The sequence below is a fragment of the Lutra lutra genome, chromosome 5, assembly GCF_902655055.1.
Source record: "Lutra lutra chromosome 5, mLutLut1.2, whole genome shotgun sequence".
Lineage (NCBI taxonomy): Eukaryota > Metazoa > Chordata > Mammalia > Carnivora > Mustelidae > Lutra > Lutra lutra.
In genome coordinates this window covers 94435112-94455243 of record NC_062282.1, presented here as the reverse complement: position 1 = coordinate 94455243, position 20132 = coordinate 94435112, and the positions used below count along the sequence as shown (strand labels likewise).

The window sequence follows — 20132 nt, the reverse complement described above, 5'->3', positions numbered from 1 at the left end:
TTAGGAATAAATCTGACAAGATGTCAAAAGATCTGTACTTTCAAATAACAAGATACAAAGTCAAAACAAAAATCCATTGTGTTTTTGTACACTAGCAATACACAATTAATAGCAATATAAAAATTTTAAAAATTAACAACATCAAAAAGTAAATAGGTATAAAGCTAACAAAACATGCATAGGTTCTGAATGCTAAAAAAGTGTAAAAATATGGATGAAAGAAATCAAAGACCTAAACAAATGGAGAGACATATCATGTTCGAGGATTAGGAAAATCAACACAGTAATGATTTCGGTTTTCCCCAAGTTGATCTACAGATTTCATATAATTACAATCAAAATCCCCACAGGACTTTTTTGGTAAATAAACAGACTGGTTCTAAATTTTACATGAAAAGGTAAAGGAACTACAATAAATAAAACAAGTTTAATAAAGAACAGTTAAGTTAGAGGAATCACAGACTTCTACTTTATGATTTATTATAGCTACAAAAACTAAGAGAAAGGACTCCTGGCAATGAGAGAGACACAAAAATGAACTGAAGAGAATAGATAATGCAGAAATAGAACCCCCACACATACAGCCAATTGGTCTTTGACAAAGTTGCAAAAGCATTTCAATGGAGAAAGGTCAGTGTTTTCGACAAACGGTGCTGGAACAATCAAGCACTCTATGTAAAACAGCAAACTTCAACTGAAACCTCACACTTTATCAAAAAGAAATAAACTCAAAATGAATCATAATTCTTAATGTGGTACTTAAAATTAAAAAACTTTTAGATGAAGCCTAAAAGCACCTAAATCATTAGGAAAAAATCTTTATAACCTGAGAATTAGGCAAAAGAGGTCTTAGGTATGACACCAATGGCATAATCCATTTTAAAAAATGGGAAATTAGGCTTTATCAAAATTAAATATGTTTGCTTCACAGAGGAAAAAAAAATTAAGAGACAAAAAGGACAAACTACAAACTCAGAGAAGATCTTTACAAATCACATATGCAATGAAAAACTTATATCCAAAATAAAGAACTCTCACAACTCAACATAATGAACATAACCCAATTAAGAATGACCAAAATATCTAAACAGACACTTCCCTACACAATATATACAAATGGAAAAATAAGCATATGAAAAATGTTCAACATCATTAGGAAAATGCCATCAGCAAAATGCAAACGAAAACCACAATATGATAGGACTACATACCACTTACAACAATTTAAAAAATATTGAGAATACCAGGCGTAAGTGAGGACTCACAGCAAAGGAAATTCTCATATACCAGGTCTTGAAATACAAAATGATATAACCATTTTCCAAACTGTAAAACAATCTGACAGTTTCTTACAAAGTTAAATATATACTTACCATGCGATCCAGTATTCTCATTCCTGAGTATTTACCTTAGAGAAATGAAAACTTAGGTTCACAGGATAACCTGTACAGGAATGGTTTGAACAGCTCTATTCATAACTGCCCAAATCTTGAACAACTCCCTTGTTTTGAACAGGACAATGAACAAACTGCAGTTTATTGGTATAATAGAATACTACTGAGCAACAAAAAGGAACAAACAATAGATACATTCAACAACTTGAATGAATCTCATAGGCAACTGTACTGTATCAAAGAAGCTGGTCTCTAGAGGTTATATATTATATGATCCTAATTTTATAGCATTACATTATTATTTTACAACATCATCAAAAGACAAGCTAAAGTAATAGAGAACAGATCAATGGTTTTCAGAGATTAAAGATAGGACAAGGATATAATTATAAAGATATAATCAAAGCACAACTATAAAGGCACAAGGGAGATGTTGGGGGTGATGGAACTACTCTGCATCCCCACTGTGGTGGTTGTTATATCAATCTGTGTGTTCAGATCATAGAGCTATATGCCAACAATATATTTTATCGCATAGTAATTAAAAAACTAAAACAGAAACCCAACAAGTGAACCCAACGGTGAATAAGAAAAGAGGTTTGTTCAGCACTATTTTCTTTCCCCCAAAGTAGAAGTTTAATTAACATCTGTTGAATAAAACACTGAAAATTAGTTTTAGTTTCTATTTCAATATTAATCCCATTTATACCCTTAAGCTTCAAAAATTTAAATAACTTTTTATAGTGTCATTAACATTTTTATTATGGTATCTGCCACATAAGGATGTCTAGTTTGTGGGGGGAAAATTACTAAAATATCAAATGAAAGTCCTAAATCTAGATTTCCCAACCATTATTTTAAACTTAAAAAATATTATCATTAACAATAGGTAACCTTTCCTTTATATCTTGTATGTTTATCTTCCTTATTTAAAAAAGGGCAGGAGGTACTTGGGTGGCCCAGTTGGCTAGGTGTTAGACCCTTGTTTCAGTTCAGGTCATGATTTCAGGGTGCTGAGATGGAGCCCCACATCTGGCTCTGTGCTCAGTGGGGAGTCTGCTTCTCTCCCTCTCTCCCCCCTTCTCTTTCTCTCTCCCTTAGTCACTCCCACTTGTGTGAGCACTCACTCTCTAAAATAAATGGATCTTTTAAAAATAAAGAAGGGCAGGATCTACGTTGAAGTCATTACTCAAAGGCATGGTATATGAAACACGTATTTGATAAATGTTTACAGAATTAACTACTCTTTAGTAAAGATGGAATGAGCTGAATAGCTAAGCCATTAATTTATCTCAGGGATGAAATCTTTCCAGGACTTATCTTTTGGCTTGAATTAATAAAGCCGCTAAAAATTCTTCTTTAGCGCTCTAACTGGGGTGTGCACTCACATCACTAATTCATATGCCACTTTCATGCTTCTGCAGACTTTTACGTTTTCTTTGCTAAGGATACATTCGGCATTTGTTTGCCAGTAGCTCCCGTGCAACCAAACAGTCCTCCTAGGACCCTGCCGTAGTACTCCCTATACCGACCTGCCACGGGTCTGACTAGAATTCCTTCATTCTGGTTCACTAGCCAAGCAGTTTGGTTAAACCACATGTATGTGAATGAATAAAAGTACCCTTTAAAAAAAAACAAACAAACCCAACACTGATGTTGGTCTTGCTTAGCTTTAACTTGTATAAAAATAGTGTTCCTATGATGGAAAATGATCAGTAATATAGTTTAAGTTCTCAGAAGTACCCAACTCGAGAATTAAACACATTTTTTTAAATTGCAAAGATGTTACCTGCATAAATTTATAATACAGAGCAGGTATAATTTTTATACTTCTTTTAAAGTTCTATTTGTTTGAGAGTTATTTGAAGCCCTCTATATCATTTTTAAGGTAGACTTTCTGAATATTCACTTAACATATGTCCATCCCCAATTTATCTATGGGTTTAAGTCAAATTTTCAATAAAAAATATTGGATTTCATAGCTTCAATATATACTCAATATATTAAACATGAAGTATATTATAATGGTGCTAAAATATATTCATTTTTTACATTCTACAATATATGCTTTGATGCCACATTACACCATCACCTGCAAATAAACCAAACTACAATGCTCTTGTCAGCATCTAGTCAAAAATATAATAATTACCCATAATTATACTCTCTAACCAAATGATGAAAAATAATTAACCTGATTGAAGCACTCAATGCAGTAATTTTATTCTATTCAGTCTATGACTAGGATCATAAGCAATGAGTTTGCTGAATTGTTTAAAAAAATGATTATGCAAAGTTGCAGCTTTCTATATTTAAGCTCTGTGGATGTTGTTAATATTCAACATACTGATTAATAAGGATTGCTATTTACTATAAACAAGTAGGTAACAAAGACAATTTGCAAAAAAAGTGTACATAGAAATATACTGGTCCTCAAACTTCCAAATTTTCATGAGCACCTCATCCACTGGCTTTAATTGGTCTCCAGAGCACCTGCAATTTATTGTTCAGCACTTTCGCATAACCATTTTTGAACCTATCATTATAGATACAGGAGTTTAAACCATAGAGAAGCACTCTTTCCTATAAAATTACAATAAGGGTCAATTGTTATTAAGATAAACTTCACAAATCAGTAGATTTAACCATATCTGGATCATTTGAGCACATAATTACATAATGTTCCTTAAAAATATCCATTTAAGCTAAAAGTGATTAAAGTCAATTAATTTGTCACTCAATTAAATTAGAAAGAATTCTTTGTTTCAAACTGACCTGAGATAAAATCATTGCAAACAATCCCAACATGAACAAATTTTAAATGTATATGACAATCTCACCTCAAAATCATGAGATTAGTATTCATGTAAAATACTAGGATTTAGGAAAACTTCCCGAAAGGACATTTCTTAACCATATGTGAACAGAGACAGGTTTACACTTGCTGATTTTAAGAGAGGTGCATGACTATGAAGTTCACCTAGACGGAAATGTCATTTCAACACTCATTAAAACCATGTTTTTATAATATAGGTATTCAAAGTTAGCTCCTCTCCCCAAACCCCAAGATTTTACAACACGGAATTTTTAGTAAACCTCTTCAAAAAATTACCTGCTTCTGTAGCCATCTTTCATGCCTTCGTTGTTTCCTTCTCAGATTTTTCAATTTGCTCCTTTCTCTCTTACTGAGCCTCTGGTTAATGGCCCCCAGTGAAAAACTGCCCGAGCGCAGGAAGTCCAGTGCCGAGAGGGGCTCTTCCTGGTCCGAGGCCTCCAGCATGCTCCTGCCAGCTGAGGGCAGGTCCATCACGAAAGTCAGGTTGTTAGAACTTGCATGGTCAGAGTACACTGCAGAAGCTTCTAGACCACACTGAAATTCTCCTCCTCTTTGTGTCTGGGTCTCATGGGGAGCCACTGAAAATCTTTGCAGCAGCATATTAGGATCAAAATTGGATGAAATCTGAAAGGAACAGTTATTTTTACTAGATTCTAAAGGCAAGCCTGAAAGGTGAATAGGCTGTGTTTCATTTAGCCTGGGACAGGCAGCAGTCTTACTATGTATTTTATAAAAAGTGGGTAACAAAGTCAGTTTCTCACTGATGTTCAGATCCAAACTATGTGATTTCCTATGAAAAGCTCTTCTAGTGCATCTGCCAGTCACAAGCTGAGGAACAAAAAGCTGGTATTTTGGATCTGATGCTTTGAAGAGCAGTTTTTCATTCTTCATCTGAAAATATGTTGACCGTACCTCCAGGCAGAGTGCTTCTGTTAATCTTCCAGAGCCATTATTATTTTGGGCCATATTTAAAACCCCGTGATTTCTGTTTCTGGAGGCGCCACCTGTCAGCAGAGTTTCCTTGTCACAACCTGACTGAACTCTAGGATGTGACAAGTATTTCAGCGATGGTCTCATTAGTCGGCCTGCCCGTGTTGGCTGATAATCGGTCCAGCTCTTAGAGAGATGTACAGCTGCAAGCTGGCCACAGGAACATTTTGGAGTGCTGACAAAATTAAAGCCCCCTAAACGGGCCCCACAGAAAGGGCAATTCAGTTTTCCAACTGTCCACTGGGCCTACAGGTAATAAAGGAAAGTAAGACAATGCTTTCATTGTAAAGTAATCAAACAGAATGTGAGCTGTATTTTTTTTTTAAAGCCAACCACATGAAAGTTTTCTATGCCACAGCAAAGGCTAGCTTTCTGTTTTCTGATTGGTAGACAGAATAGTAAAGGGAAACAAGCCTTCTAATAAACAGAGATAAGCAACTCCAAAGTTCTAGAATGATAACATACTGCACATCAGCACACCCCAACAATACTCCCAAGCATTCTAAAAGAATCTCTCAAACAATAGGCAGAATATGGATACAGTGTGAACTAATGAAAAGAAAAATACACTATGGAACCAGGAAGCAAATCAGTCTACAGAGCTTAATTTGCAAGTAAAATCTCACAGAAAAGTGTCTGTTTTGATACCCTTCTTGCATACCAAACACTGTGGGAGGGAACCTTACCCAACCAACAGAATAAAGCTCTTCCTGCCTTTTTACATACAACCAAAAGATACTGGTTGCATACATAACAGTGCATTTTTTATACACAAGTGCGAAATTAATAATGAACTGGCTTAAAATTATTTTTTACAGGAGAGACAGTGGAATATCTGTAGCACCCTCATACATTTTGTAAAGTTCAGGACAGTGAAAGCCAGGGCACTGGCTTGTTCCCAGGAAATCATTACAATGTGAGAATGAATGCAGAGGATATCTATCAAATGTTATTTTTTAACAACAACCAAAAAGTCAGGGGAGAATGGCAACTATATTTTTTTCAAAAATCATATTACTTAACACTTTTTCAATGCATGTTTCAAAATATGAGAAATAATAATATCATATTGTTAACAAGGTGAGTTCTTGCTCTTATAATATTTCATTAAGGAGCCTTAAAAATTTGGTAATTTGATTTTGATTGTACCACTGAGAATCATTAATTATCCAGTTTATTTTATACACATATGCATACATGAATAATACAGGACATTTCATTTACTCAGTAGGTATTGTTCTAGGTGCTGGAGATAACAGTAATAAACAAAAGAGAAAAAATTCTGACTTTATGGAGTTTTTATTCTGGTAGGGGAGCTAGGCAATTAACAAGACCAGTAAGCCATACATGTATGTGGGTAAGCATGTGTGCATGCATGCATGTGTGTGTGTGTGTGTGTGTGTGTGTATTTAGGTCTATATTTAGATAGGTCATATATGCTCATTATGCTTACGAGTACTATATATTACATATTGTATGTGCATGTATGTAAAACATAGCTATTTAAATCAGAGAGGAGGAGAAAGGAAGTGTGGAGTGATAATAGCAGAGTAGGGGAACTGACAGTTTGCAGAGGCAATGCCTCATTGTGAGTAAAGATACATGGAAATAAGGGAAGCAGTAAATAACTGTGGGAAGAGCAATCAAGGAAGGGGAAATACCATTTTTTAAAGTCTGAGATAAAAAAGTACCTGGAGCTCTCGAGTAATAATGAAGAAGCCAGTAGGCGTAATCAAGAGTTACAGACCCTTTCTTATCTCTTGAAAGAATGCATTCAAGAAAAATAGCTCTAAAAAAATCCTGGAAGCCTGGGTGGCTCAGTGGGTTAAGCCGCTGCCTTCAGCTCAGGTCATGATCTCAGGGTCCTGGGATCAAGTCCCACATCGGGCTCTCTGCTCAGCAGGGAGCCTGCTTCCCTCTCTCTCTCTCTGCCTGCCTCTCCATCTACTTGTGATCTCTCTCTGTCAAATAAATAAATAAAAATCTTTAAAAAAAAATCCTGGAAGTAGTAAATTCCTAATTTTACTCAGAAACTAAGGAACTTACTTTTTGTATTAGGCAGTTTATCCATTCTGGAAGAGCTTCTATATCCATGTGCCACACATGACAAATACTCTGATCATCAGCAGAATCATGTCTGTCCTGTTGTATCAAAATGCATGATATTAGTTATTACCAGTTCTGGAGTTATTTAACAAATTTCATATTTGAGTAAAACACAAAAATATAAATTCAGTTTTAGCTAGGAAGAAAATAACCACTGCTCTCCTCTTCTCATTCCCATCCCAAAAACAAACCCACAAAGACAAAAACAAATTTTCAAGGAATAACTGCTTGTGAATTAAAAAAAAAAAAAAAGCCTCCATTCCATTGATTTTATCAAATTAAATTTAAAATTTAGCAAAAAGTCATTCAACAGACGAATCTGGCACTCTATTCCTTTTCCTGAATGTGAGAAAAAAATAATGCCATTCATGACAACTTTCCCAGGTCTTTAATCCCTGATTCCATCTGGACTCTACTAAGAATAAAGAAGCTGCCAAACAATCTATTGAGGTACTCAAGAAAAGTACAAGAGGATGGGGGAGAAGAATAAATTCATAGGCAACCAGAAAAGCCTCAACTAAATTTCAGCTGTATTAGAAGAAGAAAATTGCAGAGAGAGGTACTTTTGGCTTTCTGAAACAGATGTGTAGGAATATATGTGATATACAGGTGAAACTGTACACATATCAGAAAAATGCAGGGCAGGCTAGCATGGAGATACAGGACTCTTTATAACCTTAATTAACCTTACACCAATTTGCCTTTACCTCTCTGGGTCTCAGTTTTCTCACCTGTAAAAAACTTCTTGATAATTGTTAAGATCCCTTCTGGGTATACAAAATTGCATTCTATGATGGCAGAAAAGAGTTTCTTAAGAAGAAGAGGGAAAAATAATGCTTCTGTCCATATACCCATTCCCAGCATGAGATTTTACACAGCAGTAACTTTTCCAAGTTGCCAAAGCATAATGTTTTTTTAGATTTCCCTAGCAGTGACACTATTAGGTACTATAATTACATTAACAAAATAAATAAGGAAATTACTAAACATACTTGCAAAGTCTATAGGCACAGTGATAAGAATGAAATAAGACAGAATCTCTGTAAGAACCTGTTGCCAAATAATCTACATTAGATTGTGATGTGGAACCAAGATCGCCAAATTTCTAGGTTTAATTTCCCAAGTTGGTGCCTCTGGGCATTATATCACTTTCTCTTCCATGAATACATCTTAAGATACTAAATGGTGGCCCAGTATACAAGAAAAGTTTCAGTATGATTTATTTGCCTATCAGAAAGATCTATAAAGAAACCACCTTTACCTAATTTCTGTCAGGCTCCCAAAAGATCACAACTTAATAAAAATGCGAAAGGGAACTGAGCTATTGTTGTATGTTAGAACACATTTCATTATTTCATATACTGTACACAACAGTATTTGATACACTATAAATGAGAGCACTAAGCCAAATTCAAGATTGTAACAGAGGAAAAATACTTTTGTTAAAAGGTCTGAAAAAATTTTCCATTTCTAATGTCTGAATCAACAACACAGGTTGAAAATAGTTCAAAGGCAAATACAAAGTCCTCTGAGAAGGGTATATAGTGGGCGAAAGAGAAATTTTATAGTTTTTTTTTTTTAAAGATTTTATTTATTTATTTGACAGACAGAGATCACAAGCAGGCAGAGAGGCAGGCAGAGAGAGAGGAGGAAGCAGGCTCCCTGCTGAGCAGAGAGCCCGATTCGGGGCTCGATCCCAGGACCCTGAGATCATGACCTGAGCCGAAGGCAGCGGCTTAACCCACTGAGCCACCCAGGCGCCCCAAATTTTATAGTTTTATTAATGATGCCTGAACTCTAAATCTGGCTAACAGACTGCAACTTATCACGTGAATAGAAAGAACCAAGATGCCCTTCAACGGACGAATGGATAAGGAAGATGTGGTCCATATACACTATGGAGTATTATGCCTCCATCAGAAAGGATGAATACCCAACTTTTGTAGCAACATGGACGGGACTGGAAGAGATTATGCTGAGTGAAATAATTCAAGCAGAGAGAGTCAATTATCATATGGTTTCACTTATTTGTGGAGCATAACAAATAACATGGAGGACATGGGGAGATGGAGAGGAGAAGGGACCTGAGGGAAATTGGAAGGGGAGGTGAACCGTGAGAGACTATGGACTCTGAAAAACAACCTGAGGGTTTTGAAGGGGCCGGGGGTGGGAGGTTGGGGGAACCAGGTGGTGGGTATTGGGGAGGGCACGTATTGCATGGAGCACTGGGTGTGGTGCAAAAACAATGAATACTGTTATGCTGAAAAGAAATTAAAAAAAAAAAAGAATAGTAAGAAAAGGCAAGGCAAATCCATGTCAAAATGAAGAAGGTATTATTGAATGGAAGCAAAGTTAGGAAGAAAGGAGGAGATACTAGAAACAGTCTCTAGCTCAATCATCTTACTGCTCCCTAATATATATGTCCTCACAAGAGTGTCGGGCAGACGTACAAAGGTTTATTTTATCCTAGATTCTCATAAAACCAAAGAAGGAAAAATTCAGGTAGAGGGAAGTAATTACTGGTTCCAGTATAGTAAAGTAAGCACATAATCTAGTGTATCCTCCCTCTCAAAACAAAGTATTTATCAAAGACAATTATAAAAGTAACCAAGAGCTGAACTAAAAAATATAGCTGGGGAGATTTCCGTGAACCAGAAATTATGAGGAGCCTCTGGAAGATGAATGAGGAAATAGCAGCACAATGTATTCAAGTTCCGAGTACATAATAGATGAGAACAACACAAATAATGGTCCATATCAACGTGGTGAAAACGAGAGACAAAAAAAAAAAAAAGCCCTGGGTAACCATCAGGGGTAGAATGGATGTCTGTCTGTCTCCAGGCAAGAGGTGTACCTAAAGAAGAGGGAAATAGAGCAACATCTCAGGGTAGCTGGAAATGCCTAGAAAAAAAAATGGAAAGCAGTTACAGGAACTCCAGAAGATGAGCTACTCAGGATCAATCTCTATTCTTGCTGAAAATAGTACCATGACATGTAAAGAACATGAGCTAGATTTGTTTGTACTAATAAGATACATCTCTACTACTACTGTTTGCTATTTTTAAAAAGTCAAGTGAATTAGAAATAAATGCACTCTGAGCTATGCTATTAAAAAGCATACACAACCTAAAAATAAGTAGTATTACAACTTTTCTAAGGAAACAAACATAAATATAAAAAGTACCTAAGATGCCATGTACCAAGTTGACAACATTGGTTAGATTTGAAGGAAGAAAGACGAAGGTTAGGAGTTACTAAAAGGAAACTTAACTTTCTCATTATTGCTTTACTGGGAGAATATATTAAATAATACTTGTATAATTAAAATTTAATTTGAAAATTGATTCAAGTAAAAATAAAAGAAACTGATTACTTCTGATTCTGGCAATGTAAAAGTAAGTGGTATTAGACATTCTCTCAGCAAGCATTTTAATAGATAACACTTAGCAATAACTTATACCTGTCAGAAAGGCTAAAGTAAAAAGCTCAAGAAATAACAGGTGTTGACAAAGACGTGGAGAAAAAAGTCACTGGCAATCACTTTTGATGTGACTATAAATGGGTACAGTCACTGTGGAAAACAGTATGGAGACTTTTTAAAAAATTAAAAATACAGGAGACAAACCATAAGAGACTATGGACTCTGAGAAATAAACTGAGGGTTTCTGACAGGAGGAGGGTGGGGAGATGGGTGAGCCTGGTAGTCGGTATTAAGGAGGGCATGGATCAGTGGATATTTCATGCAAACAATCAATCATGGAACACTACATCAAAACTAATGATGTACTGTATGGTGACTAACATAAGAAAAAGAGAAGAAGAGAAAATTTTTAAATTAAATAGAATTAAAAATTAAAAAAAGAAATATAGTATGATCTAATAATTCCACTAATGGGCAATTTACCGCCCCCCCCCACAAACAATGAAAACACTGCTTTGAAAAGACTGATTCACATTTATGTTTATTGCAGCCTTACTTATAATAGCCAAGATATGGAAGCAATCTAATTGATAAAGATGTGGTACACATATACAATTCATTCTCACTGTTTCTATACCACACTGTATTGATGGTCCAAGTCAGCAGAGTATGGCAAGAAAAGGAAAAGAGACACACAGATTAAAAATAAAACAACAAGATACAACTTCTCATCAAATAAGATGGATAATAAAGAAAAAAGAACATAAGTGAAGAAGAAAGAAATAGAACAGTGATACATGCTAGAACATGGATAACATTGAAAACATTATGCTGGGTAAAAGAAGGCAGACACAGAAGGCTACATATTGTATGACTGCATTTATGTAAAATATCCAGAGTCCAGCACATCTATAGACATAAAGCAGATCAGTAGTTGCCTGGGTTTTGAGGGAAGGGTAAATGGAGAGTGACAGCTTAATGAGTATGAGCTTTCCTCTTGGGAGGATGAAAATGTCTTGGAATTAGACAGTGATGATGGCTGTGCAATGCTGTAAATGTACTAAATATCACTAGTAGTAAATTTTATATTAGATATATTTTAGCACAATTTTAAAAAAAGAACAATGTAACTCTTTTATTTGTAGTCAGCAGAGTATGAAGAAACTACTACTAAGGAATTCACCAAAATCGCTGTTTAAATTAAGAAGTTTGCATAATTTCAGTATACAATGTCAACATACAAAGGTCTGTGTATCACATTTCTGTATATTAACAACAAATAATGGGAAAGCAAAAATGTTTAAAATATCACTTAGAAAAGTATCCAAAAATATGCCCTCATTATGTATAAATTTGATGCAATATATTTAAGATCTGTCTACTGAGAACTATAGAACACTATACAAAGAAATTAAAGAAGACCGAATTAAACCAATGAATATATCATATTTTTAAGATATCAGTTCTTCCCAGATTAATTTACAGATTCACCACAATCCCACTCAAAATCCTAGCAGGCTTATTTGTAGAAACTGACAGATTACAAAATTTACGTGAATGCAAATGATCTGAAACACCCCAAGAAATTCTGCAACAGAAGACGAAAGGCGGAGTCCATACACTTCCTACTTTCAACACTTACTGGATCAGTGGAACAGGACAGAACCCAAATAGACCTGTATACATGCTCAATTAATTTTTGGTAAATATGCCAAGGTGATGAGAAAAGATACATTCTTCAAAAACTGGTGATGGAACAACTTGATAAATGTATGAGGCTAAAGGAAAACAAAAAAGTCCCAAACAATCTTTTTTTAAATTAACATACAATGTATTATTTGCTTCAGGGGACAGGTCTGTGAATCATCAGGCTTACACAATTCACAGCACTCACCATAGCACATACCCTCCCCAATGTCCATGACCCAGCCACCCTATCCCTCCCATCCCTCTCCCCTCCAGCAACCCTCTGCTTGGTTTCCTGAGATTAAGAGTCTCTTCTGGTTTGTCTCCCTCCCTGGTCCCATCTTGTTTCATTTTTTCCCTCCCTTTCCCCCACCACCCCCTACCCTGCCTCTCAAATTCCTCATATCAGAGAGATCATATGATAATTGTCTTTCTCTGATTGACTAACTAGAGGGTATTATGCTAAACAAAAAAATCTTGATGCTTACCACATAACATACATAAAAATAACTCAAAATAGATCTGAGTCCTAAAAGGTAACACTGTAAGTACAAACTGTCTAGAAGAAAACACAGAGGAGAAAACCCTGTGATAGGAAATGTATTCTCAGAGTAGAAAAACACAATCCATTTAAAAAAAAATGATAAGGTGGATTTCATAAAAATTAAAGCAATCAACTATTTGAAAGGTATCAGTAAAGAAATAAAAACACAAACCACAGACTGGAAGAAAATTCACAAAACCTGTATCCAACAAGAAATTTTTAGCCAGAATATTAAAAAAACCTCTTACAACTTAATAAAAAAACAAAACAAAACAACCCACAATTTTAAAAATGAGAACAAGATTTTTAACAGACACCTCACAGAGGGCACATACTGATGTTCAAAACCACATTTTAAAAAAGGCAGAACACCATTAGTCACTGCAGAAATGCAAATTCAAACAACAATGGATTCTACTGTACATTTATTTTAAAAGTTCATAAAGAAGAAAAAGAGCAGGATGAAGAGAGAAAGAAAAAGAAAAGAACTAGCAGTATCAGTACTTACAAAGAGCAACCGAAAATCTCATACATTGCCAGCATGAAAGCAAAATGGTACAGACATTTTAGAAAACCTTCGGTCAGTCACTTAAAAACAATACCTACACTTACCCTAAGACCTAGCAGTAGCTGGCAATAACCAGGAGAAATGAAAATAGATATCCACATAAAGATTTGTATGCAAATATTCATAACAACTTTATTATAGCTCAAAATTATAAACATCCTAAACGTCCAAAATGACTATGGCATCCCTACAATGGATAAACAACCATAGGATCCACATAATGTAGTAATATTCAGTAACAAAAAATCAGCTACTGACATATGCAACAACATGATTCAATCTGAAGTGTGCTTGCTTTTACTTCCTGTATTCTTAGAGAAAATTCCTTTAAAAATGTGAATTTTTAACAGTTTGGTCATATATGAGCCAAAGCTCATCTTAACAAATTTAAGTGGACTATACAAATCTGTTTGTTAAAGAACCTTGGGAAACTTACTGAAAATGACTCAATAAAAATAAGCAGTCTAGCTTTACCGAAATACCTTGCCTTAGAAATGAAACGAAGGTATGGATAACATCTTTGCAGAATAGAATTAATCTCACAAAGCAGAATAGAATTAATCTCACAAACGTCTGGCCTCATACACATTAGCCCCTTACATTAGGAGCTGACCTTTATTGAGATTAGTCTAACTGTGACAAATTTTTTTTTTAAATTTATTTGACAGACAGAGATCACAAGTAGGCCGAGAGGCAGGCAGAGAGAGAGAGAGAGAGGAGGAAGCAGGCTCCCTGCTAAGCAGAGAGCCCGGTGTGGGGCTCAATCCCAGGACCCTGGGATCATGACCCAAGCCAAAGGCAGAGGCTTTAACCCACTGAGCCACCCAGGCACCCCTGTGATAAATTTTTTAAAAGACTATTATTGAGAACACAAGCTGGAATTAACAAATAAAGTCATTTTTACTTTGATATTAGATCCAAAACTTTCTCTGAGTTTTCAAGGTTTTATCTATATATGGACTAAGTAAATATTTCTACACTGGTACAAAGAACTGTAGCATATTAATGTCAAAGTAAATTAATGGCAGTCATCCTATCAATATTTACTGAATGATTACTAGACACCATATTAACCATATAAAGGGAGATAAAATTTATATATATATATACACACACATACACATACATATAAAATGAAGTAATAAATAAAGTGTGTGTGTGTGTGTGTGTATATGTGTGTGTGTGTGTGTGTATATATATATATATATATATATATATATATATATATATATATATGCCAGTGGCCAGTGACTATGCTGGGTACCTTACATTTATTATCTCATTTTGTTATTTCATTGTGCATACTCCATTATATTATGTAATCAAATAAAGTGATCATATTTAATCTTGTAAGACTGACTATAATAACACAGAAACCATCATCGACTATAAATTGTAGAGATGCTTCCTGAACATTCTTAAGAGAATAAACTGGAATCACAGTCCTAAGAACTATGAAGGGTATTTTAGAAGGTACTTACTTTTACTAGCTCACTAATATTTATGCTGTGTTTACTATGCCCAGGCACAGTAGGGACTGTTTTAAGGATTTAAGGATTTTTACTATTTTACAGACAGGGAAACGAAGATAAGAGAAATTAGGTAACTTTTAAGTAAGTTGTCCAAGGTCACAGAAGCAAGGATTTCCAGCAGACAGTCGAGCTTCAGAACTTCCATCCTCAGTCACTGAGGACAGAGTGACCTCAGTCACTGAAGTGTTACTTCCTGTATCAAATAAAACTATCGTTTTCAGGCAATCAACCTGATATCATTAGCATGAGTATGTTTTCAGCCATGATACTACTTTTCCCTTACAAAAAAAACAAAAAACAAAAAAACCAAAAACCTGAGCCATAACTTATTTTTAAATTAACCACAAATGATACACTAACTTATAGAAAATGAAAGGTAGGTTTAGAAAAAAATTCTACAACTGATTCTGAATGAGACCCAACCTGATTTTTATTTGAGAACTATTAATATGAAGCAAGCACACATTTTTCTCTTAATAGTTAAGAGTTAAAGCATTGTTTCATGCCAACAGAGGAAGAAGAAAATCAATTACAGCAACTGATACACCTGAGAGGAATGTGAAAGGCTAGGTGAAGAATGTACAGTGTTCTCCATTTTTTCCTCAGGAAACTTAGGTATAGCAAACAAAGACAGCCAGGATCAACGAAGGAGCCTCAATTATAAATGAGACTGCCAACTACTTCACCTGTACTTACACACAGTCTTAGAAAACATATGTAATATTCATGGTATTTACTTCCAATATAGTTTAACAGGTAAAGCAGGGCATCACACTATTAAGTTTATAAGTCTACTGTCAACTAGTTTTTTTTTAAAAAGGTTTTTTATTAACATAAAATGTATTATTAGCCCCAGGGGTACAGGTCTGTGAATTGCCAGGTTTACACATTTCACAGCATTCACTATAGCATATACCCTCCCCAATGTCCATAACCCCACCACCCTCTCTCTACACCCCTCCCCCTGGCAACTCTCAGTTTGTTTTGTTGGATTAAGAGTCTCTAATGGTTTGTCTTGTCAACTAATTTTTAAAAATCAAAAACATATGTGATAAGACAAGTTTTAACAGATGTATTTTAAGATAAATGACTACAATGGAAGCAACTGATTCTAGGAATTTAAAGCCTTTAAAGTAATAGCATGAAAGGTTATCTCCTTTGAGAAAAAAATTAAACTGAAAATTACAAAAACAGTATTATTAGGACTTAAAAAAACCCTTGCAAAACAGTTTTTTCAGGTCTCAAATTTATACTTCGGGGAGGAAGGAAGAGAAGAAGGAGGAATTAACAGCCAATTTCACTTAATGCTATCCAAGAAATATTGACAAAATATTTTGTAACTGAAATAATTTGTTCAAGCAGCAGGGGGAGCCAAGGCATTGTTATTTTGTTTGTTCTTTAAGGGTAGGGAATGTTTCTGGTTGCTATGTACAGGGAGAACTTCATGTAATTTTAAAATTACAAATGTTATGCACTATCTTTTTATCATTAAATGAACTTTAGGATTTTTAATTAAGCCGACAGTTTTAATGTATAAAGCTGACACAGACAATTTAATATTATATGATATTTTTGAAAGATGTTTAACATTTGGCAATTTCCAATATTAGCATTAATACTCCCTCAGCTAATTCATTAAAAGTAAGCCAACTATATATTTAACTACACAGCTATAAACATAAAAGGGAAAAGACTGGGTAAAAAATATATCATTTACATTATTAATTAGAGTGTTACAAATATAAAGGAATCAAATCCTATTATCTTGTCCTCTTTTTTTCCTATTTGTACTCTGAGAAGGTACTTGAGGATGAAAACTTTTTTTTACTCAAAAGGTCCGAATGAATACAAAAATGATTTAAAGCCTCACTTAAGTTCTCCCCACATTCAACCTTGTCAACTTTCTAAAAATTCACTCTTCACACAACACACACAATAAAAATAATCTTTTTAAAATTCAATGGTCATATCACTCCTTTTCATTAGCTTCCCAGCTTTTAGAATAAAGATCAAAGCCCTTAATTTGGCTCACAAGACCATAAATGACCTAATACCTTTCTTTGTAGCTTTAAATCCTGCCAAACTCCCTCTTGATCTCTGAACTCCAATCATGGAAATCTTCTAATTCCATGGATAGCCCATATTCTCTCCAGCACAGGGCCCCAAAGCTTAGAATGTGCTACCTCATGTATTGCTGTCACTAGTCTTCCACCACATCCCCACACAAGTCACTTCCTCAGACAAGCCTTCCTGTTACAAGTTAGTTCAATCCTGTCTATATCCTGTTCTTATGGCTTTCTATACTTTTTCTCTTTGCCATTTACATGGCCATAAATTAGTATTTATGATCAACCACTATCCCAAAAGCTTCGCAAGGACAGGGCATCTCCCTTGTGCTCTTGTTTGAATTTCCAGTGTCTATTATAGGAACTGTTTGTTGTGTCTTAGCTTGGGCTGCCTTACCAAAATACCAGACATAGCCTGTGTGACTTAAACAGAAGACATTTATTCCTCTCAGTTCCAAAGGTTAGAAATCTGAGATCAAAGTGGCAGCATGCTCAAATACCAGAAAGATCGCTCTTCTTAGCTTGTGATAGCCATCTTCTCACAGAGACCACACATGGTGGACAGAAAGAGAGACCTCTCTCTTCTTATAAAGACACAGTCTTTTCAGGTTAGGGTCCTATTCTTAAGATCTCATTTAACCTTAATTACCTCCTAAAGACCCATCTCCGGATGCAAACACACCGGGGAATAAAACTTCACCATGAGCTTATAGAGGAGATACCATTAAGTCTACAGCATGTGGAAAGATTAAGTATGAAATAAATATATGCTGACACTAACAAAAGAGAACATAGAAATATTTCAAAATAAACAATATAAGTATGATTTATTTCATTATTGTAGCTACTGGAAAAAAGATACCATCAGGTGAATAAAGTCAGAGAGAAAATGAGCAAAATATGTTAGCCAAAAAAAGGTGGAAAAGCTGTATAATCCAATACTCAATTCAACATTCAGTAATCATATCTTGGCCACCTTGATTCTAGGGGTGGAGTTTGAAAGCTGAAAAACTCCACAGGCTGTAACTGAAAAAGAGTCATAACCCTGTCATTATAATGCTTTAAAATAAGTGTTGGACCATTCCTCAGTCCCCATATTCCTCCATTCACTAAAACCTGGTACTTGGCCTTCAATTCTCTCAACTACAATGAACCTTGACCTCCCCTTTGCTAAAGCCAATGTACACTGTCATGTAGGGTGTCTATACATGTCCAGTTTGTATGCCAGTTCAACACAAATCTGGAGGGCACCCTTCACAGACCAACACCCTTCAGAACTCTGCGGTGTACAACCTGTACACTGAAGCTAGTGTCTGGTCTTTGACATCTCCCCAAAAGACCCAGTGCCATTAACCAATCCCTCTTCCTAGGAGATACCCATCCACTGAATTGTGTAACACTGTACCCTGATTTTTAGCCCTACCTTTCTTGCTCGTCTTTTTTCCTACTGTGTGCGCTTTGTTTTCTCTGTCCATCCTTTAAACACTCCTTGGCCCTCTTTCTCACTCCATTCACATTGCACATGGCGATCTCATGCACTGTCACAGTTGTATTCTCCACTTGTATGCTGATGACTCCCAGAACCCCACTTTTAGTTCAGATCTCTGTTCTCAATCCCATATCCTTAGAATCGGCAGCCTCTTAGAAATCTCTACTGGAATGTTCTATGAGCCACATAAACTTGACATGTCCAAAGCTGTATCAAAATTGACTAAAAAACTAAAACTGAGGACACCATTCTTAATCACTGGCCAAGACCTCACAAATGGAGAGCATTTCTGTCATTGCATTTTTATGTTTTCAGGGTTTTTGTTATTTTATTTTTTTAAAGATTTTATTTATTTTTTTTGACAGAGATCACAAGTAGTCAGAGAGGCAGAAAGAGAGAGAGTGAGAGGCAGGCTCCCCACTGAGCAGAGAGCCTGATGCAGGGCTTGATCCCAGGACCCTGAGATCATGACCTGAGCCGAAGGCAGAGGCCCAACCCACTGAGCCACCCAGGTGCCCCAGGGTTTTTGTTATTTTGATTTTGGTTTTGGTTCTTGCTCATATTTCATGTATCTTAAGCCTAAAAGCTGGGGTTGGAGCCCCTTTCCTCCTTGTGGACACTGTAAACTGTCTCAAAATTTCCTTCCAAATTCCTTCTTACATGCCTTACTACATGCCAGGGGCTGGAAAGCTAAAGTTCAAATGTCCTAGATTGCCTTACAGCTCAAGTTCCACACATGACCTAGCTTCCACCAGGCTGATATACCTTATCAGTATTATGAAAGCAGAAGAGAGGACTGTGTCTGTGCTCTTTTTTTCTAGTAAGCTTGGTTTTGAAGGTATTTGGTTATTCTGCAGCAAGTTACTGTGATCCCAGTATCAAGTTTTTGATGCTAAAAAGCAGAGTGTGGGACCTCCATTTCCTGGCATGGACAGGGCTAAAGAAATGTGGTCCTTGAGCCAAAAGCTATGGATGTCATCTTCCCAGTTTCCTGATTCTCTGTGTTGTTCTGAGGGTCATTTCAAGTCTGTGTGGGGTGCTGAGGACAGCAGACATAGTCTGAGATTCACTCAGGGTGAGGAGATTCTAAGGGGGACCCCCTACATAAATTTGGGTTATAATCTCAGTATAAGGGTGAACGAACAGTAAATGTGTTGCTCAGAGGAAGACAGAAGGAAACTTGCTAATGTCAACTGTGGTACTCAGTAAAAGGAAAGGGAAAAAATCTTCCCCTCAGGGCACAGAACAATTTCTTAAACAAAAAGTACAAAATATGAAGGAGATGACTAAAAGTCAACTACAGTACATGATGAACTCCTGTTCCTTTAAAAATCCCACAAAGAGTACAATATAAGTTACACAAACTGGCCAAAGATATTTGCAAAAGAAAAACCAATAAAGGATTACTATTTAGAACACATAAAGAAAAACTAAAAAAAAAAAAAAAAAACAAAAAAAAAAACAAACCACAACCAAACAAACAAAGGAAAATTACCTACT

The 20132-nt window shown here is 35.6% G+C and overlaps 1 protein-coding gene across 1 annotated transcript in view; it reads right to left on the bottom strand.

Moving 5' to 3' along the window:
- Positions 1-20132, bottom strand: part of RNF180 (ring finger protein 180) — a 190121-nt gene that overhangs the window by 136949 nt on the left and 33040 nt on the right. The window contains exons 3-4 of the mRNA XM_047731593.1: positions 7267-7362; positions 4507-5466 (exon numbers count right to left, since the gene is read on the bottom strand). Of these exons, the coding sequence (XP_047587549.1) occupies positions 4507-5466; positions 7267-7362 (1056 nt within the window). The remainder of the gene's footprint in view (positions 1-4506; positions 5467-7266; positions 7363-20132) is intronic.